The sequence below is a fragment of the Tachypleus tridentatus genome, chromosome 10 (genome assembly GCF_004210375.1).
Source record: "Tachypleus tridentatus isolate NWPU-2018 chromosome 10, ASM421037v1, whole genome shotgun sequence".
Taxonomy (NCBI): domain Eukaryota; kingdom Metazoa; phylum Arthropoda; class Merostomata; order Xiphosura; family Limulidae; genus Tachypleus; species Tachypleus tridentatus.
Window position 1 is genome coordinate 187,468,621 of NC_134834.1, and position 24,157 is coordinate 187,492,777.

General features: G+C 31.5%; 1 protein-coding gene across 1 annotated transcript in view; it reads right to left on the bottom strand.

Moving 5' to 3' along the window:
* LOC143231156 (homeobox protein Meis1-like) overlaps positions 1–24,157 on the bottom strand; it is a 216,157-nt gene that overhangs the window by 137,822 nt on the left and 54,178 nt on the right. Inside the window, exon 6 of the mRNA XM_076465812.1 lies at positions 15,220–15,352. Coding sequence (XP_076321927.1) covers positions 15,220–15,352 — 133 coding nt within the window. The remainder of the gene's footprint in view (positions 1–15,219; positions 15,353–24,157) is intronic.

Here is a 24,157-nt window from a genome sequence, read left to right on the forward strand (position 1 = left end):
TCAGAGTCACATGTGTTTATTGGTACTATAGTAAATCCAATAATACTGTCTTTATAACATGTATTCAGAGTCACATTTGTTTATTGGTACTATAGTAAATCTAATAATACTGTCTTTATAACATGTATTCAGAGTCACATCTGTTTATTGGTACTATAGTAAATCCAATAATACTGTCTTTATAACATGTATTCAGAGTCACATCTGTTTATTGGTACTATAGTAAATCCAATAATACTGTCTTTATAACATGTATTCAGAGTCACTTGTGTTTATTGGTACTATAGTAAATCCAATAATACTGTCTTTATAACATGTATTCAGAGTCACATCTGTTTATTGGTACTATAGTAAATCCAATAATACTGTCTTTATAACATGTATTCAGAGTCACATCTGTTTATTGGTACTATAGTAAATCCAATAATACTGTCTTTATAACATGTATTCAGAGTCACATCTGTTTATTGGTACTATAGTAAATCCAATAATACTGTCTTTATATCACATCTGTTTATTGGTACAGGTACTACTATAGTAAATCCAATAATACTGTCTTTATAACATGTATTCAGAGTCACATCTGTTTATTGGTACTATAGTAAATCAATAATACTGTCTTTATAACATGTATTCAGAGTCACATCTGTTTATTGGTACTATAGTAAATCAATAATACTGTCTTTATAACATGTATTCAGAGTCACATCTGTTTATTGGTACTATAGTAAATCCAATAATACTGTCTTTATAACATGTATTCAGAGTCACATCTGTTTATTGGTACTATAGTAAATCCAATAATACTGTCTTTATAACATGTATTCAGGGTCACTTGTGTTTATTGGTACTATAGTAAATCAATAATACTGTCTTTATAACATGTATTCAGAGTCACATCTGTTTATTGGTACTATAGTAAATCCAATAATACTGTCTTTTTAACATGTATTCAGAGTCACTTGTGTTTATTGGTACTATAGTAAATCAATAATACTGTCTTTATAACATGTATTCAGAGTCACATTGTGTTTATTGGTACTATAGTAAATCCAATAATACAGTCTTTATAACATGTATTCAGGGTCACTTGTGTTTATTGGTACTATAGTAAATCAATAATACTGTCTTTATAACATGTATTCAGAGTCACATCTGTTTATTGGTACTATAGTAAATCAATAATACTGTCTTTATAACATGTATTCAGAGTCACTTGTGTTTATTGGTACTATAGTAAATCCAATAATACTGTCTTTATAACATGTATTCAGAGTCACATCTGTTTATTGGTACTATAGTAAATCAAATAATACTGTCTTTATAACATGTATTCAGAGTCACTTGTGTTTATTGGTACTATAGTAAATCCAATAATACTGTCTTTATAACATGTATTCAGAGTCACATCTGTTTATTGGTACTATAGTAAATCCAATAATACTGTCTTTATAACATGTATTCAGAGTCACATCTGTTTATTGGTACTATAGTAAATCCAATAATACTGTCTTTATAACATGTATTCAGAGTCACATGTGTTTATTGGTACTATAGTAAATCAATAATACTGTCTTTATAACATGTATTCAGAGTCACTTGTGTTTATTGGTACTATAGTAAATCCAATAATACTGTCTTTTATAACATGTATTCAGAGTCACTTGTGTTTATTGGTACTATAGTAAATCCAATAATACTGTCTTTATAACATGTATTCAGAGTCACATTTGTTTATTGGTACTATAGTAAATCCAATAATACTGTCTTTATAACATGTATTCAGAGTCACATTTGTTTATTGGTACTATAGTAAATCAATAATACTGTCTTTATAACATGTATTCAGAGTCACTTGTGTTTATTGGTACTATAGTAAATCCAAACATATTCAGTCACATTGTTTATTGGTACTATATTCAGTCTTACTGTCTTTATAACATGTATTCAGAGTCACATCTGTTTATTGGTACTATAGTAAATCAATAATACTGTCTTTATAACATGTATTCAGAGTCACTTGTGTTTATTGGTACTATAGTAAATCCAATAATACTGTCTTTATAACATGTATTCAGAGTCACATCTGTTTATTGGTACTATAGTAAATCCAATAATACTGTCTTTATAACATGTATTCAGAGTCACTTGTGTTTATTGGTACTATAGTAAATCCAATAATACTGTCTTTATAACATGTATTCAGAGTCACTTGTGTTTATTGGTACTATAGTAAATCCAATAATACTGTCTTTATAACATGTATTCAGAGTCACATCTGTTTATTGGTACTATAGTAAATCAATAATACTGTCTTTATAACATGTATTCAGAGTCACTTGTGTTTATTGGTACTATAGTAAATCCAATAATACTGTCTTTATAACATGTATTCAGAGTCACATCTGTTTATTGGTACTATAGTAAATCAATAATACTGTCTTTATAACATGTATTCAGAGTCACATCTGTTTATTGGTACTATAGTAAATCCAATAATACTGTCTTTATAACATGTATTCAGAGTCACATGTGTTTATTGGTACTATAGTAAATCCAATAATACTGTCTTTATAACGTGTATTCAGAGTCACTTGTGTTTATTGGTACTATAGTAAATCCAATAATACTGTCTTTATAACATGTATTCAGAGTCACATGTGTTTATTGGTACTATAGTAAATCCAATAATACTGTCTTTATAACATGTATTCAGAGTCACATCTGTTTATTGGTACTATAGTAAATCCAATAATACTGTCTTTATAACATGTATTCAGAGTCACATCTGTTTATTGGTACTATAGTAAATCCAATAATACTGTCTTTATAACATGTATTCAGAGTCACATCTGTTTATTGGTACTATAGTAAATCCAATAATACTGTCTTTATAACATGTATTCAGAGTCACATTGTGTTTATTGGTACTATAGTAAATCCAATAATACTGTCTTTATAACATGTATTCAGAGTCACATGTGTTTATTGGTACTATAGTAAATCCAATAATACTGTCTTTATAACATGTATTCAGAGTCACTTTATATTGTGTTTATTGGTACTATAGTAAATCCAATAATACTGTCTTTATAACATGTATTCAGAGTCACATGTGTTTATTGGTACTATAGTAAATCCAATAATACTGTCTTTATAACATGTATTCAGAGTCACATCTGTTTATTGGTACTATAGTAAATCCAATAATACTGTCTTTATAACATGTATTCAGAGTCACTTGTGTTTATTGGTACTATAGTAAATCCAATAATACTGTCTTTATAACATGTATTCAGAGTCACATCTGTTTATTGGTACTATAGTAAATCCAATAATACTGTCTTTATAACATGTATTCAGAGTCACATCTGTTTATTGGTACTATAGTAAATCCAATAATACTGTCTTTATAACATGTATTCAGAGTCACATTTGTTTATTGGTACTATAGTAAATCCAATAATACTGTCTTTATAACATGTATTCAGAGTCACATCTGTTTATTGGTACTATAGTAAATCCAATAATACTGTCTTTATAACATGTATTCAGAGTCACATCTGTTTATTGGTACTATAGTAAATCCAATAATACTGTCTTTATAACATGTATTCAGAGTCACTTCTGTTTATTGGTACTATAGTAAATCCAATAATACTGTCTTTATAACATGTATTCAGAGTCACATCTGTTTATTGGTACTATAGTAAATCCAATAATACTCACATCTGTCTTAGTAAATCCAATAATACTGTCTTTATAACATATTCAGAGTCACTTGTGTTTATTGGTACTATAGTAAATCCAATAATACTGTCTTTATAACATGTATTCAGAGTCACATCTGTTTATTGGTACTATAGTAAATCCAATAATACTGTCTTTATAACATGTATTCAGAGTCACATCTGTTTATTGGTACTATAGTAAATCCAATAATACTGTCTTTATAACATGTATTCAGAGTCACATCTGTTTATTGGTACTATAGTAAATCCAATAATACTGTCTTTATAACATGTATTCAGAGTCACATCTGTTTATTGGTACTATAGTAAATCCAATAATACTGTCTTTATAACATGTATTCAGAGTCACATCTGTTTATTGGTACTATAGTAAATCCAATAATACTGTCTTTATAACATGTATTCAGAGTCACATGTGTTTATTGGTACTATAGTAAATCCTGTCTTTAAACATAAGAGTCACTGTCTTAGTAAATCCAATAATACTGTCTTTATAACATGTATTCAGAGTCACATCTGTTTATTGGTACTATAGTAAATCCAATAATACTGTCTTTATAACATGTATTCAGAGTCACATCTGTTTATTGGTACTATAGTAAATCCAATAATACTGTCTTTATAACATGTATTCAGAGTCACATCTGTTTATTGGTACTATAGTAAATCCTGTCTTTAATAATACTGTCTTTATAACATGTATTCAGAGTCACATCTGTGTTTATTGGTACTATAGTAAATCCAATAATACTGTCTTTATAACATGTATTCACCAATAATGTCTTTATAACATGTATTCAGAGTCACATCTGTTTATTGGTACTATAGTAAATCCTGTCTTTATAATAATACTGTCTTTATAACATGTATTCAGAGTCACATCTGTTTATTGGTACTATAGTAAATCCAATAATACTGTCTTTATAACATGTATTCAGAGTCACATGTGTTTATTGGTACTATAGTAAATCCAATAATACTGTCTTTATAACATGTATTCAGAGTCACATCTGTTTATTGGTACTATAGTAAATCCAATAATACTGTCTTTATAACATGTATTCAGAGTCACTTGTGTTTATTGGTACTATAGTAAATCCAATAATACTGTCTTTATAACATGTATTCAGAGTCACATCTGTTTATTGGTACTATAGTAAATCCAATAATACTGTCTTTATAACATGTATTCAGAGTCACATCTGTTTATTGGTACTATAGTAAATCCAATAATACTGTCTTTATAACATGTATTCAGAGTCACATCTGTTTATTGGTACTATAGTAAATCCAAATACTGTCTTTATAACATGTATTCAGAGTCACTTGTGTTTATTGGTACTATAGTAAATCCAAATACTGTCTTTATAGCATGTATTAAGAGTCACTTGTGTTTATTGGTACTATAGTAAATCCAATAATACCGTCTTTATAACGTGTATTCAGAGTCACTTGTGTTTATTGGTACTATAGTAAATCCAATAATACTGTCTTTATAACATGTATTCAGAGTCACATCTGTTTATTGGTACTATAGTAAATCCAATAATACTGTCTTTATAACATGTATTCAGAGTCACTTGTGTTTATTGGTACTATAGTAAATCCAATAATACTGTCTTTATAACATGTATTCAGAGTCACATGTGTTTATTGGTACTATAGTAAATCCAATAATACTGTCTTTATAACATGTATTCAGAGTCACTTGTGTTTATTGGTACTATAGTAAATCCAATAATACTGTCTTTATAACGTGTATTCAGAGTCACTTGTGTTTATTGGTACTATAGTAAATCCAATAATACTGTCTTTATAACATGTATTCAGAGTCACATGTGTTTATTGGTACTATAGTAAATCCAATAATACTGTCTTTATAACGTGTATTCAGAGTCACTTGTGTTTATTGGTACTATAGTAAATCCAATAATACTGTCTTTATAACATGTATTCAGAGTCACATGTGTTTATTGGTACTATAGTAAATCAATAATACTGTCTTTATAACATGTATTCAGAGTCACTTGTGTTTATTGGTACTATAGTAAATCCAATAATACTGTCTTTATAACATGTATTCAGAGTCACATCTGTTTATTGGTACTATAGTAAATCCAATAATACTGTCTTTATAACATGTATTCAGAGTCACATTTGTTTATTGGTACTATAGTAAATCCAATAATACTGTCTTTATAACATGTATTCAGAGTCACACTTGTTTATTGGTACTATAGTAAATCCAATAATACTGTCTTTATAACATGTATTCAGAGTCACATCTGTTTATTGGTACTATAGTAAATCAATAATACTGTCTTTATAACATGTATTCAGAGTCACTTGTGTTTATTGGTACTATAGTAAATCCAATAATACTGTCTTTATAACATGTATTCAGAGTCACATCTGTTTATTGGTACTATAGTAAATCCAATAATACTGTCTTTATAACATGTATTCAGAGTCACATTTGTTTATTGGTACTATAGTAAATCCAATAATACTGTCTTTATAACATGTATTCAGAGTCACATGTGTTTATTGGTACTATAGTAAATCCAATAATACTGTCTTTATAACATGTATTCAGAGTCACATGTGTTTATTGGTACTATAGTAAATCCAATAATACTGTCTTTATAACATGTATTCAGAGTCACATCTGTTTATTGGTACTATAGTAAATCCAATAATACTGTCTTTATAACATGTATTCAGAGTCACATTGTGTTTATTGGTACTATAGTAAATCCAATAATACTGTCTTTATAACATGTATTCAGAGTCACATGTGTTTATTGGTACTATAGTAAATCCAATAATACTGTCTTTATAACATGTATTCAGAGTCACATCTGTTTATTGGTACTATAGTAAATCCAATAATACTGTCTTTATAACAATATTCAGAGTCACTGTGTTTATTGGTACTATAGTAAATTCAGAGTATTCAGAGTCACATGTGTTTATTGGTACTATAGTAAATCCAATAATACTGTCTTTATAACATGTATTCAGAGTCACATGTGTTTATTGGTACTATAGTAAATCCAATAATACTGTCTTTATAACATGTATTCAGAGTCACTTGTGTTTATTGGTACTATAGTAAATCCAATAATACTGTCTTTATAACATGTATTCAGAGTCACATCTGTTTATTGGTACTATAGTAAATCCAATAATACTGTCTTTATAACATGTATTCAGAGTCACTTGTGTTTATTGGTACTATAGTAAATCCAATAATACTGTCTTTATAACATGTATTCAGAGTCACATCTGTTTATTGGTACTATAGTAAATCCAATAATACTGTCTTTATAACATGTATTCAGAGTCACTTGTGTTTATTGGTACTATAGTAAATCCAATAATACTGTCTTTATAACATGTATTCAGAGTCACATCTGTTTATTGGTACTATAGTAAATCCAATAATACTGTCTTTATAACATGTATTCAGAGTCACTTGTGTTTATTGGTACTATAGTAAATCCAATAATACTGTCTTTATAACATGTATTCAGAGTCACATCTGTTTATTGGTACTATAGTAAATCCAATAATACTGTCTTTATAACATGTATTCAGAGTCACTTGTGTTTATTGGTACTATAGTAAATCCAATAATACTGTCTTTATAACATGTATTCAGAGTCACATCTGTTTATTGGTACTATAGTAAATCCAATAATACTGTCTTTATAACATGTATTCAGAGTCACATGTGTTTATTGGTACTATAGTAAATCCAATAATACTGTCTTTAACATAACACATGTATTCAGAGTCACATCTGTTTATTGGTACTATAGTAAATCCAATAATACTGTCTTTATAACATGTATTCAGAGTCACTTGTGTTTATTGGTACTATAGTAAATCCAATAATACTGTCTTTATAACATGTATTCAGAGTCACAATAATACTGTTTATTGGTACTATAGTAAATCCAATAATACTGTCTTTATAACATGTATTCAGAGTCACATCTGTTTATTGGTACTATAGTAAATCCAATAATACTGTCTTTATAACATGTATTCAGAGTCACATGTGTTTATTGGTACTATAGTAAATCCAATAATACTGTCTTTATAACATGTATTCAGAGTCACATGTGTTTATTGGTACTATAGTAAATCCAATAATACTGTCTTTAATCCAATAATATAACATGTATTCAGAGTCACATCTGTTTATTGGTACTATAGTAAATCCAATAATACTGTCTTTATAACATGTATTCAGAGTCACATGTGTTTATTGGTACTATAGTAAATCCAATAATACTGTCTTTATAACATGTATTCAGAGTCACATCTGTTTATTGGTACTATAGTAAATCCTTTAATAATACTGTCTTTATAACATGTATTCAGAGTCACTTCACATGTTTATTGGTACTATAGTAAATCCAATAATACTGTCTTTATAACATGTATTCAGAGTCACATGTGTTTATTGGTACTATAGTAAATCCAATAATACTGTCTTTATAACATGTATTCAGAGTCACATCTGTTTATTGGTACTATAGTAAATCCAATAATACTGTCTTTATAACATGTATTCAGAGTCACATGTGTTTATTGGTACTATAGTAAATCCAATAATACTGTCTTTATAACATGTATTCAGAGTCACATCTGTTTATTGGTACTATAGTAAATCCAATAATACTGTCTTTATAACACTGTATTCAGAGTAACATAATACTGTTTTATTGGTACTATAGTAAATCCAATAATACTGTCTTTATAACATGTATTCAGAGTCACATCTGTTTATTGGTACTATAGTAAATCCAATAATACTGTCTTTATAACATGTATTCAGAGTCACTTGTGTTTATTGGTACTATAGTAAATCCAATAATACTGTCTTTATAACATGTATTCAGAGTCACATGTGTTTATTGGTACTATAGTAAATCCAATAATACTGTCTTTATAACATGTATTCAGAGTCACTTGTGTTTATTGGTACTATAGTAAATCCAATAATACTGTCTTTATAACGTGTATTCAGAGTCACATCTGTTTATTGGTACTATAGTAAATCTAATACTGTCTTTATAACATCAGAGTCACTTGTGTTTATTGGTACTATAGTAAATCCAATAATACTGTCTTTAATAATACTGTCTTTATATACATGTATTCAGAGTCACATCTGTTTATTGGTACTATAGTAAATCCAATAATACTGTCTTTATAACATGTATTCAGAGTCACATGTGTTTATTGGTACTATAGTAAATCCAATAATACTGTCTTTATAACGTGTATTCAGAGTCACTTGTGTTTATTGGTACTATAGTAAATCCAATAATACTGTCTTTATAACATGTATTCAGAGTCACATGTGTTTATTGGTACTATAGTAAATCCAATAATACTGTCTTTATAACATGTATTCAGAGTCACATCTGTTTATTGGTACTATAGTAAATCCAATAATACTGTCTTTATAACATGTATTCAGAGTCACATCTGTTTATTGGTACTATAGTAAATCCAATAATACTGTCTTTATAACATGTATTCAGAGTCACAATAATACTGTTTATTGGTACTATAGTAAATCCAATAATACTGTCTTTATAACATGTATTCAGAGTCACATGTGTTTATTGGTACTATAGTAAATCCAATAATACTGTCTTTATAACGTGTATTCAGAGTCACTTGTGTTTATTGGTACTATAGTAAATCCAATAATACTGTCTTTATAACATGTATTCAGAGTCACATGTGTTTATTGGTACTATAGTAAATCCAATAATACTGTCTTTATAACATGTATTCAGAGTCACATTGGTACTATAGTAAATCCAATAATACTGTCTTTATAACATGTATTCAGAGTCACATTTGTTTATTGGTACTATAGTAAATCAATAATACTGTCTTTATAACATGTATTCAGAGTCACATCTGTTTATTGGTACTATAGTAAATCCAATAATACTGTCTTTATAACATGTATTCAGAGTCACATGTGTTTATTGGTACTATAGTAAATCCAATAATACTGTCTTTATAACGTGTATTCAGAGTCACTTGTGTTTATTGGTACTATAGTAAATCCAATAATACTGTCTTTATAACATGTATTCAGAGTCACATGTGTTTATTGGTACTATAGTAAATCCAATAATACTGTCTTTATTGTATTCAGAGTCACATCTATTGGTACTATAGTAAATCCAATAATACTGTCTTTATAACATGTATTCAGAGTCACTTGTGTTTATTGGTACTATAGTAAATCCAATAATACTGTCACATTTTTATTGGTAATAGTAAATCAATGTATTCAGAGTCACATCTGTTTATTGGTACTATAGTAAATCCAATAATACTGTCTTTATAACATGTATTCAGAGTCACATTGTGTTTATTGGTACTATAGTAAATCCAATAATACTGTCTTTATAACATGTATTCAGAGTCACATCTGTTTATTGGTACTATAGTAAATCCAATAATACTGTCTTTATAACGTGTATTCAGAGTCACTTGTGTTTATTGGTACTATAGTAAATCCAATAATACTGTCTTTAACATGTATAACACATGTATTCAGAGTCACCAATAATACTGTTTATTGGTACTATAGTAAATCCAATAATACTGTCTTTATAACATGTATTCAGAGTCACATGTGTTTATTGGTACTATAGTAAATCCAATAATACTGTCTTTATAACATGTATTCAGAGTCACATGTGTTTATTGGTACTATAGTAAATCCAATAATACTGTCTTTATAACATGTATTCAGAGTCACATCTGTTTATTGGTACTATAGTAAATCCAATAATACTGTCTTTATAACATGTATTCAGAGTCACTTGTGTTTATTGGTACTATAGTAAATCCAATAATACTGTCTTTATAACATGTATTCAGAGTCACTTGTGTTTATTGGTACTATAGTAAATCCAATAATACTGTCTTTATAACATGTATTCAGAGTCACATCTGTTTATTGGTACTATAGTAAATCCAATAATACTGTCTTTATAACATGTATTCAGAGTCACTTGTGTTTATTGGTACTATAGTAAATCCAATAATACTGTCTTTATAACATGTATTCAGAGTCACATCTGTTTATTGGTACTATAGTAAATCCAATAATACTGTCTTTATAACATGTATTCAGAGTCACTTGTGTTTATTGGTACTATAGTAAATCCAATAATACTGTCTTTATAACATGTATTCAGAGTCACATCTGTTTATTGGTACTATAGTAAATCCAATAATACTGTCTTTATAACATGTATTCAGAGTCACTTGTGTTTATTGGTACTATAGTAAATCCAATAATACTGTCTTTGTTTATAACATAATACTGTATTCAGAGTCACATCTGTTTATTGGTACTATAGTAAATCAATAATACTGTCTTTATAACATGTATTCAGAGTCACTTGTGTTTATTGGTACTATAGTAAATCCAATAATACTGTCTTTATAACATGTATTCAGAGTCACATCTGTTTATTGGTACTATAGTAAATCCAATAATACTGTCTTTATAACATGTATTCAGATTCAGTCACTTGTGTTTATTGAAATCCAATAATACTGTCTTTATAACATGTATTCAGAGTCACATCTGTTTATTGGTACTATAGTAAATCAATAATACTGTCTTTATAACATGTATTCAGAGTCACTTGTGTTTATTGGTACTATAGTAAATCCAATAATACTGTCTTTATAACATGTATTCAGAGTCACATCTGTTTATTGGTACTATAGTAAATCCAATAATACTGTCTTTATAACATGTATTCAGAGTCACATGTGTTTATTGGTACTATAGTAAATCCAATAATACTGTCTTTATAACGTGTATTCAGAGTCACTTGTGTTTATTGGTACTATAGTAAATCCAATAATACTGTCTTTATAACATGTATTCAGAGTCACATGTGTTTATGTCCAATTACTGTCTTTATAACATGTATTCATTGGTTTACTATAGTAAATCCAATAATACTGTCTTTATAACATGTATTCAGAGTCACTTGTGTTTATTGGTACTATAGTAAATCCAATAATACTGTCTTTATAACGTGTATTCAGAGTCACTTGTGTTTATTGGTACTATAGTAAATCCAATAATACTGTCTTTATAACATGTATTCAGAGTCACATGTGTTTATTGGTACTATAGTAAATCCTGTCTTTAATAATACTGTCTTTAAATCCAACATGTATTCAGAGTCACATTTGTTTATTGGTACTATAGTAAATCCAATAATACTGTCTTTATAACATGTATTCAGAGTCACATCTGTTTATTGGTACTATAGTAAATCCAATAATACTGTCTTTATAACATGTATTCAGAGTCACACTTGTTTATTGGTACTATAGTAAATCCAATAATACTGTCTTTATAACATGTATTCAGAGTCACATCTGTTTATTGGTACTATAGTAAATCCAATAATACTGTCTTTATAACATGTATTCAGAGTCACATCTGTTTATTGGTACTATAGTAAATCCAATAATACTGTCTTTATAACATGTATTCAGAGTCACATCTGTTTATTGGTACTATAGTAAATCCAATAATACTGTCTTTATAACATGTATTCAGAGTCACATCTGTTTATTGGTACTATAGTAAATCCAATAATACTGTCTTTATAACATGTATTCAGAGTCACTTGTGTTTATTGGTACTATAGTAAATCCAATAATACTGTCTTTATAACATGTATTCAGAGTCACATGTGTTTATTGGTACTATAGTAAATCCAATAATACTGTCTTTATAACATGTATTCAGAGTCACATCTGTTTATTGGTACTATAGTAAATCCAATAATACTGTCTTTATAACATGTATTCAGAGTCACTTGTGTTTATTGGTACTATAGTAAATCCAATAATACTGTCTTTATAACATGTATTCAGAGTCACATCTGTTTATTGGTACTATAGTAAATCCAATAATACTGTCTTTATAACATGTATTCAGAGTCACTTGTGTTTATTGGTACTATAGTAAATCCAATAATACTGTCTTTATAACGTGTATTCGGAGTCACATCTGTTTGTTGGTACTATAGTAAATCCAATAGTACTGTCGTTATAACATGTATTCAGAGTCACTTGTGTTTATTGGTACTATAGTAAATCCAATAATACTGTCTTTATAACATGTATTCAGAGTCACTTGTGTTTATTGGTACTATAGTAAATCCAATAATACTGTCTTTATAACATGTATTCAGGGTCACTTGTGTTTATTGGTACTATAGTAAATCCAATAATACTGTCTTTATAACATGTATTCAGAGTCACATCTGTTTATTGGTACTATAGTAAATCCAATAATACTGTCTTTATAACATGTATTCAGAGTCACATCTGTTTATTGGTACTATAGTAAATCCAATAATACTGTCTTTATTTCATTTAACAGAAATGTTGTTGAATATAAGTAACAAATAAACATCTGTATAAATAAATAATAGTAAGTTTGGTTTTACAGTACTAAATAATAGTAAGTAGTCCAGTTTGGTTTTACACTACTAAATAATAGTAAGTAGTCCAGTTTGGTTTTACACTACTAAATAATAGTAAGTAGTCCAGTTTGGGTTTACAGTACTAAATAATAGTAAGTAGTCCAGTTTGGTTTTACACTACTAAATAATAGTAAGTTGTCCAGTTTGGTTTTACACTACTAAATAATAGTAAGTAGTCCAGTTTGGTTTTACACTACTAAATAATAGTAAGTAGTCCAGTTTGGTTTTACACTACTAAATAATAGTAAGTAGTCCAGTTTGGTTTTACACTACTAAAAGTGTGTTTTAGTAGTACTGTTACATTATACTGTAAATATGAAAGAATATCCATGTATTTAAAAACATATACTTTGAAGTTTTGATAAAAATTATAGAAGTGCTGAGAGATTCACCATATCCGAAAATCCATTAAATACCTGCAGGTAAGACCAGTGTAGACCAAAGGGAATAAACAGAAAAAAAAAACCAAAAAAGCACAAGCAATCAAAAACTGCATTGACTCCTGTACGAATGGAACTGTTATTATGTATTTGTAATAACATGAAATATACCACAAATTGTTTTAACTAATCATCAAAATGTGATAAAAAACGTGAGAGCAACAGATCAAGACTTAAAGAACAATTGTTTTTTTCAGTTCTTGAGTTTTCTTGTCTTCAAAACGTTTTATGAATGTGATTCCTACAAAGACACTTGAAGAGTTCAGGTACCTTTGTTTGGGACAGTCCAGAAGCCCTTAGAGATATTATTACTCTAGAAACTTCAAAAATCCTATGTAATTTATCACAGGAAATAAAACAAACTGTCCGGGGTCTGAAGAGATCTGCAATGCTAACATATACATTTAATGTCGAAACCATTAGTTATTTAGCTATTTTATCTTCAAAAGCCACTGTATTGCTGTCACGCTAACGTAATTATTCTGTTTGCCATATATTACGTTCAACACGATTCAAATCACTTGTTTTCACGTAGCATTATCTCTAATCCACGTTTTAAAATTTCACTGTTTTGAATTTCGCGCAAAGCTACACGAGGTTTTTTTCTGCGCTAGCCGTTCCTAATCCAGCTGTGCAAGACCAAAGGAAAAGCAAATAGTCATCATCACCCACAGCCAACTCTTGGGTTACTGTTTCACCAACGAATAGTGAAATTGACCGTGAATTATAGCACCCCCACTGCTGAAATGGCGAGGATGTTTGATTGAAAAGGGATTCGAATCCGCGACCCTCAGATTGCGATTCGAGCGCCCTAACCAGTTGGTCACGCTGGACCAAAATTCCACTGATGATTTTAATTATTTTGACCACTGTAGTATAATTTGAAACCTTTAGTACGTTCTACCTGAATTATTTTGACCACTGTAGTATAATTTGAAACCTTTAGTACGTTTTACCTTAATTGTTTTGACCACTGTAGTATAATTTGAAACCTTTAGTACGTACTACCTTAATTATTTTGACCACTGTAGTATAATTTGAAACCTTTAGTACGTTTTACATTAATTGTTTTGACCACTGTAGTATAATTTCAAACCTTTAGTACGTACTACCTTAATTATTTTGACCACTGTAGTATAATTTCAAACCTTTAGTAGGTTCTACCTTAATTGTTTTGACCACTGTATTATAAATTGAAACCTTTAGTAGGTTCTACCTCGCTTTGTCTTCTGTTTATAAATTAGTTTTCAAAAATGTTTGTGTTAATCGCTACCTAAGTACCAGAAATAAGTGCTCTGTGTTAAAAGTATATGGTCACTTACGTACAAAAATAAGTGCGCAGTGTTAAAAGTATATATATATATACACGCATACATAATATAAACACACGTGAAAAATGTCTATGTCATTACTAAACAAAAAAGTAATAGACAACTCAATACAAATAAAACCTACCCGCCTCACTGTTGTTGTCTGTGCTCTGTTGAGAGCTGGGTTGGTGGGAGAAAGGCCCCGGTGTGGATCCTGCTGGTGACCTCACATCATCCGCTGCTCCGCCGTACGAGTTCAGAGACTGGGAGGGAGGTCGCTGTAGAAACATAAATAGAACATGTTCCGAGTTAGAAAGAGTTTTTGTACATGAAATCACAGCTGTTATATAAGTATTTCAGATGTTTTCGAGAAGAAGTCCCTGTGACTCCTACCAAGACACTCGAAGGTGAGATCACTTCAGGTACTCCTGAATCACTCTAGAATATTTTTGAAGTTCTGAGTAATTCACACAGTTCAAAAGTCCTTGAAGTTGTGACTAACTTATGAAACTCAAGAATTCGCAGTCAATTATGTATAGTTCAGAACTCACTGGAGATACGAATCATATAACTGCTCCATGAACTTGAAAAGCCCTAAGTAATTCACTATGTTCTAAAAGCCTCGACAACTGATTGACTGCGTGGAACTGAGCATAAAGCTACACAATGGGTTATTTGTGCTCTGTCCACCACGAGTATCGAAACCCGGTTTTTAGCAGCACGAGTCTGCAGAAATACCGCTGTGCCACTGAAAGGGGTGGGCATCCATGAAGATATTTTAAGCCCAATAAATTAAAACATTCGTAGTTCGAGATATAACGCTGAAGTTACTGGAGATACTGTAACTCCATGAACTTCAGTAGTCGTAAGTAATTCATATGGTTCTACGGCTTCTCAAGATATGATTTATTCCATAAAATCTAGACATCTGTAGTAATTCAGATATTTATAAAGCCATGAGAGATATTATTAGACCAAGAATTTGAGAAGTCCTACTGTAATTTAGACACTCATAAAATCCTTCATTAGAGATGCCATTCATTCATGAAGTTACTTCAGGAGTGCAGGTAATTTCCAGCAGTTATGAAGAACTGAGTTCATTTAAATCATATATTCTTTGGGATTGAGAAACTCCTTGCTTTCGAGGTACTTAGATGTCTGATTACTACAGACATTTCTGAGAATTAAAAATATATATCTAATGCGAACAGAATCATCGTTTTTATATAAATTCCTGTCTCAATTCTCCTTAGTTCTACTGGCAGACTGTAGAAATAACTTTCTGGTCCTAGAGATTTCTACATATATTTAGTGTTAAAAATTCAGTTATTTAACTATGACATTCGAGGACACTGTTTTTTGGCTATGCATATTTGATGGGTATTCCAGTTATGTTTTTTTTTAACAATGCTCACAATCATTATATTTAACAAGAAATTGGTTATCGAAGAAGGTAAATCATAGTAATAAACAGATCCAGGCTTTTCAGCAAGGACGTATAAATAGACAGATAAATAGTTAAATAGGTAGACAGACAAGTAGTAAGATAACTTTCATTTCCTATGTTAACTAAATCAAGTCGTATATGACGGTGTTTTCTACAACTTATAAGTACACGATTTGTGAAACCCAGACTTTCCTCATTCGTTTTCATGTAAAAAAAAATTCAAACTACGTATGTCTTTACAGTGATAAGTCCAACATTTTAAGTCTCCATTATATTTAAATATAATCATTTATGTTTTTGTGTGCACTGTAGTAACACCCAATCCTTTATGTTTTATGTTTACTAAAATAAAAATATAATCCTTTATGTTTTTCTGTACAAAGTAGTAACATCTAATCCTTTATGTTTTATGTTTACTAAGGTAAAATTATAACCTTTCATGTTTTGTGTACACTGTAGTAACCCCTAATTCTTTATGTTTTGTGTTTACTAAAACAAAACATAAAACTTGTCTGTTCTCACACAATAACACTAGTTCATCTCTCTGCCAACACTAAAACATATGAACTTCCTTTTCGAATGTACGTGATACAACAGATACTAAATGTACTCTTTCTGAGAAAGTCCATGTTTCACTATAAAGTTGAAGAAATTAAACAACGACCAATTTAGCGTAACGACAAGCACCACGTCGACACTGGCTGCCTTGTCGTATCGGTAAACGACTGTTGTGATCGTTACTGGACAAGAGCCGAGCGCCGTAACTCAGGTCATTTGTCCAGTTTACGACCTCAACTAAAGTCTTGCATGCTGCCTTTAGCCAGGCGATTCCTCGTTCCGTTTCTCCGCCGTGTTTTCACGTTTAACGGCTTCTTTGTACTTATCGAATGATGCACTTAACTGAAGTAAAGAGTTAAATAAACCAGATCTACAGTTACACAATGATGCAACATAACTCCGATAAACTACAGGGTACGATGTTCTGTTAACGTTTGATGCTCTATCTACATTCGATGTTCTGTTAACGTTTGATGCTCTATCTACATTTGATGTTCTATCTACGTACAATGTTCTGTCAACGTTCGATGCTTTACGTATGATGTTCTATCTACGTATGATGCTGTATCTACGTCTGATGTTCTATTTACGTATGATGTTCTATCTACATCTGATTTTCTATCTACGCATGATGTTCTATCTACGTCTGATGTTCTATCTGCGTATAATGAATACATTTCTAAAGATAATCAACTTTTCTGCTTAACTTCTGTAATTTGAAGCATGTGTGACGCCACTATGCTTAACTGAGCAGGTTCAGAATTCACGGACAATATAACCACTCCATGAACAGTACGTTTAAACCACGTTCGCAAGACAGACGCCAACAATTAAACCATCCAATGAAAAACACATTGATTAATAGTTATTTGGAGTGCTCGTTTCATTTTCGTTACGCGACATTTTATGACGTTCTAAGAACAGCATTCGAGGATCTAAAGACTCCATCAGGACTGTCTATTTAGATTTTATGACGTTCTATAAAAAACTTTCTGTTTACAGTATAGCCCACCTTGAGGCATTGCACTACAAACACATCTGTTGTAATAGTTTTAAAACGTAAAGCCAAAGCAGGTGAACTTAAACATTTAGATTATGTGTGTGTGTGTTTTTGAAATCCGGCTACACGAGGGCTATCTGTGCTAGCTGTCGCTAATGTAGCAGTGTAAGACTAGAGGGAAGGTAGCTAGTCATCACCACCCACCATAAACTAAATTTATTTTAGAATCTGAAATAAGGTAGCTAGTCATCACCACCCACCGCCAACTCTATGGCTACTATTTTACCAACGAACAGTGGAATTGACCGTCACATTATAACACCCCACCCTGAAAGGGCAAGCATGTTAGGTGTGACGGGGAGTGTATGTTTGCCCTTTACAACATACCTTCAACATCATTATCGGCGTTTCGCATGATAACGTTTCTCACAGCTTAAACTATGATGAACACAAATGTTACTTACAGAGGGAATGGTACCAACATCAATTATGACCCTAAAACAAAAGGTTCGACTGGAATGGTGAAATAAAACAAAGTGGATATGGTGATAATTTATCACCTCTTACAATGAACTCAAAGTGTTTTTTTTTTTTTGGTCGAATTGGTTCATAACAATAAGATCTTTATGAGAAGTTTAAAATGCGTTGAATTAATTGATAAAGGTAAACTGGGTATAGTTCAAAGGTCAAGTGTGAAGGTTTTTACATCGCGACAAAATCAAATCAAATATTTCACCAAAACAGTGTAAACGGACTATATTTTCTATCGGTCTAATACGTTTTTCTCTGTGTATGTAATTAGAACTCTTGTAGAGAAGCATTTGTTTTAACGTTTTAAATACTAGAGTGAAAAGATGAAAAGCTGTGAGGTGTCCTTTGTTATATTACATTAATTCATTACCCCTCTCTACATTGTGAGGACGCTTATAGTAATAACGTGAACTCCCCTTATCAAAATGTATCATTTGTGTTTTATTGTTGTAGAAAGAAAGGTTTCGATCCATTACACGTATCAAATTGTATTCCTACATCAGTCGTATAGTTTACTAATACGCAGAGGCGTCTCTGGATGTTTGAAAAAGTTCAGGACTCAGCAACATAGGCGAAGAGGTTTTCCACATTATGACACGATCATGCTTTTCTATTCTGATTTTTCAAGGCACTAACTGGAGACGTGCACTGTCAAACAGAAGGGAGCACGAGTCCGGTGTGTCAGCACCAAACTCGGACTATTTCTTCTCTTGAAGGCCCAGCATGGCCAAGCGTGTTAAGGCGTGCGACTCGAAATCTGAGGGTCGCGGGTTCGCATCCTCGTCGCGCCAAACATGCTCGCCCTTTCAGCCGTGGGGGCGTTACTATGTTACGATCAATCCCACTATTCGTTGATAAAAGAGTAGCCCAAGAGTTGGCGGTGGGTGGTGATGACTAGCTGCCTTCCCTCTTGTCTTATACTGCTAAATTAGGGACGGCTAGCACAGATAGCCCTCGAGTAGCTTTGTGCGAAATTCAAACGAGCAAACAAACAATCTTCTCTTGAAACACTAATGGAGGTTTCGGTTTCTTCAAATATATTTAAACTAATACCATGTCTTGTCCAAAACAACAAGTTACAGCCTCAAATTTAAGTTTCCTCCGACCAAAATTTAGTCACGTAGAACTAAAAAAAAAATTCTTGATGCCACGAAAAAAAATAAATATGTTTGTTTCTCTTTTTATTATAATACACAAAGAGCTATCTGTGCTCTGCCTGCCACGAGTATCGAAACCTGGTTTCAAGCAGTATGAGTCCGCAAATATACCATTGTGCCACTGGAGAGGGCAAGCAGATACCTCTAATATTTGAAAAATATAAACAACTAGCGATTATTTTTACAAACGGAAATGTTTAGCGTCTCTTCTTTTATATAATATAAATTATTATTCGATGACTGTTACAATTAATTCTTATTAATATGATTTTTAATAAATACCGAGTTATATCAAAACAATCGATATATGTGTTTATAGTTATGTACGTATATTTTGTACAGATTTAGAAGTTCGTTTGACTGTGTCCATCGCGGAAATCGCCTTATAACTCCATAAACTGACCGCTGACAAACCGAGAGGCCCGGCATGGCCAGGTGGTTAAAGCACTCGACTCGTACTCTTGAGGGTCGCGGGTTCAAATCCCCGTCACACCAAACATGCTCGTCCTTTCAGCCGTGGGGGCGTTATAATGTGATGGTCAATACCGCTATTCGTTGGTAAAAGAGTAGACCAAGTGCTGGGAATGGGTAGTGATGACTAGCTGCATTTCTTCTAGTTTTACACTAGTAAATTAGGGACGGCTAGCGCAGATAGCTCTCATGTAGCTTTGCGAGAAATTCAAAAACATACAAACGGGGAATTTTTGGCGATACCCACAACGGGGGTGTAATTAAAAGAAGAAAAATCAGTTTGTTATTGTTTTCCATTCTTGATAAACTATCGTCATTAGATTACACAAAGCGATGACGAAATTACAGAAAGAAAGTCAAAAACTCATCTAACCCAGACAGATACTAAAGGATATAAAAATAGCTAATTCGTCAAATAATTTTGCGATCTATCGTGATTTCCCATTTTTCTAGTTCCACCAGTTGACCCAAAGATAGAAAAATTGTCCGCCTAGAGACAAATATGTATTTGTTGCGAAAATATGGGAGTTCACCTTTTCAATGTGAAACGTTTTGCTTTTGACACAGGTGGATTTCAATCTGGACGAAGTTGTAATTTCAAACAGGACTCAAATCTCGGTGGAAACACGTTTAGAAGAAGATCAATAATCCACTAGTGATCGCATTAAAAAAAAAAAGGTTTTTTTTCGCGCCATTGGGTGTCATATTCGCGATAAATTAACCCCTAAAATGTCCTGATTTCTTGCGGGTAGCTTAAAAGGTCTATTGCAATGTACGTACTGGAGGGTGTTCTGTATTTGTTCAGACATACATGTGTGTGTTTCCAGAAGACGGGATTGATCACCAACTATTTACCCTCGGAGAGCTGGTGTCTATCGGATAGAATCAATTTGCGAAGAAAGGGAGCAGTTTTCAGTTCCAGAAAAGCTGAAAATGTAAATCCGGATAAACCAGATGAGAGGAGGTGCTTTCATTGACGCCCATTCAAATTGGAAAAGTAAACTGAGGACGTGGGCGAAAAAGGCACACGGCGACATTTACATGGCTTATGTCAACTATGTTCGGAAATACGACGAATAAACACGGCATGAGGAATAGGGCTCCGGGGACTTGAGGGACGGCTCTTCGTTAAAAGTTTGGATTTGGGGAGGGGGGGGGAAGAGTCCCAGAACTGAAGCCGGGATTATGAGCACCATATGTCAAACTTATATTATTCATGAGAGGGTTCTTATATAAATCGTTACACAAGAGCCCAAGGCGAGGGCGCTCAAGACTTGCTGTTCCACTTATAAAATAATATTCCTTGTTGCTTTTGTTCTTATTTACGAACGAATAACGTCTAGTTATACCAAGAAAATATTGTTCTGTGATAATAAAAAAAAACAATAACACTGCATATTAAGGTATAAATAATTCACAAAGTGCAATACAAAGAAATATAAAACATTTGTTAAACCAGGAGACAAGAAGATAGTGTGTTATTGTGTATGAATACATACCACGTCAGTGAAGGCTCTGACCTACCTTATTCCACATTAGTTTTTTTTTCTTTCTAAAATTGATTTATAAAAATAACTGAAATTATTATTTCCTGTTAACCATTAACTGTTCTTAACTGTGCTTTACTCTATCAATTCTACATATCACCCACCATGTATTTTATAAGTATATAAGCTTTGGAATAATTAAAAAAAATTAAATAATTCCATCCTTTTCTATTGGCTGGTTTGTTTCGAATTTTCGCGCAAAGCTACATGAGGGTTATCTGCGCTAGCCGTCTATAATTTTTCTACAGGAAAAGCACGAGAATGACAGGCATGGAGAAGTCCTCCAGTTTGGAGAAGATCGAGAGGTGTTTCACAATATCACAGAATTCAATGTACATGTGATTAGACAACACAGTATGTGATGCTTTTCAACACCTTGTGCTTAACGAGCCCGTTATGGACTTCAGAAAAAAACAAATGAAAACATTCTGTTATACTGTGTTGTTTCAGACTTATATCTGGAAGGCAAAACTAAGTTATCGAGAATTTCACGGTTTACATATATGATAATATCTGAACGTCTGAAATAAAATGTTACAAAAAGTAAATAATTCTAAGCGTTCCTTCATAATTTGTGGTCAACTCTTGTTGCCTCTTTACTTTAAAATCACCGGCTAAATAACATAACAATAAACGAAAGCAGATAGTCAGATAACACCACAGGTATTATTTAATGACTTATAAATGGTTACAAATCAGCCATCACTGGTACGTCAGTTCTTGAACATAGGTAACACATTAAAAAACTTATAAGAAGGCCTAATATCACGAAATATACTGTATAAATATATATATAGAGAGATTAAGAACGAAAAACGTACTATGATAAGAAGGCACTCTATTGAAAAATGAGTATAGTAATCACTGCATGTTTGTTGTACCAAACTACACAGAAGAACCTTACTCTGAAAAATCTTATTTTATAAAGTTTAGTGCTGATATTTTCTTTTTAGCTCGTGTTTTAATTTGTTTATTTTTTGTATCAATTAGAATTTTGTATTTGTTTGTACTGAAATGGTATGTGTTTGTTTTCCTTGTGATCATTTGTATTTCCTTTCTCTTCAAAACAACGGCAAACAAACTCAGACCTAAACACTTAAACCACTATTACTCATCTATCTGTAAACAGACTGCGTGGTTCTCTGGATGTACGAAGTCAACTTTCAAGTAAAATAAAACGATTCAATAAACGTAAACGGAATATATTTTATGATTTCTTTTAGAAACAAATCTGAACCACCTTATCTCCACATTCATGAGTTACATCTGATCACAGCCCGTCTATGCAGGGGAACTCGTGCGGTATTTCCCTTGGGGACAGAGGCCAAATGATGCGTTCTACTGGATGAAAGTTTAACAACGAATGTCAAAAACTTTTTTTTTTCATATTTTTTCCCCTCTCTCTTGTTGATGATAGGCATCGATACACTGTCAACCGACGCTTCCAAACATCATCTGTTTACTTTAGATTTCAACCTTTTGGAGGCAGAAATCAATCGGCTCCAAAGCGGTTATTGGATTTCCTCACGTACCATCAAGGAGGATTCAGCCCTCACCAATCGACATGCGTTGGCCTCATTCGCAATTTAATTTGACTGGTACCCATTTCGTTCTCATCCAAGCGGATGTCACGCTTGCCAAACAGCATCAGTGTGAACGGATAGTCACTTCGCCCTCTACAGGTTTATATAGTAACTTTCACGACTTGAGAACATCAGTGCTATGTACATATATGTATATATAATTATATAAGTAGAAACACTGAAAATGTTTTATGACGTTCTAAAAAACAAAGTCTCAACCGAACTATTTGAAGCGTAAGAAAATACTGGACTTTAAAATCAAAGACTGTTAAGGCAAGGATACGCAAGAATAAATAGATTTATAACTTAATGCACGTGTGAGCTATTTAACTATATACGTGTGCATATAAAGATGTCAGGGCGTTATTTGCAGAAGGATTTTTAAAGCCGTGCAATTTTTTTTTTCTCAATCACCTCTGCAAACTCTAGATCTTAGTAGAGTTTCCACAAAGCTATTGTCTTCGATTGATTATTTGTTGTCGATGAATATTTTGTTCACACTATGTCGAAAGTTTATCAAACATATATCAAAAGAAACAATGAATACAAACGAACCTAGACACAGCTTGTAGTCTTACACTCAAGGAAATTGAGTTCGTTGTATTTGTGAACATAGGCACAATTTGTAGTCTTTCACTATACGAAAACAAGTTCGTTACATTTGTGAACATAGACACAATTTGTAATCTTCCACTATATGACAAGTTTTTTTGTTTTGTTTTTTTTATATTTGTGAACATAACACAATTTGTAGTCTTCCACTTAAAAAAAAGTAGTTCGTAATATTTG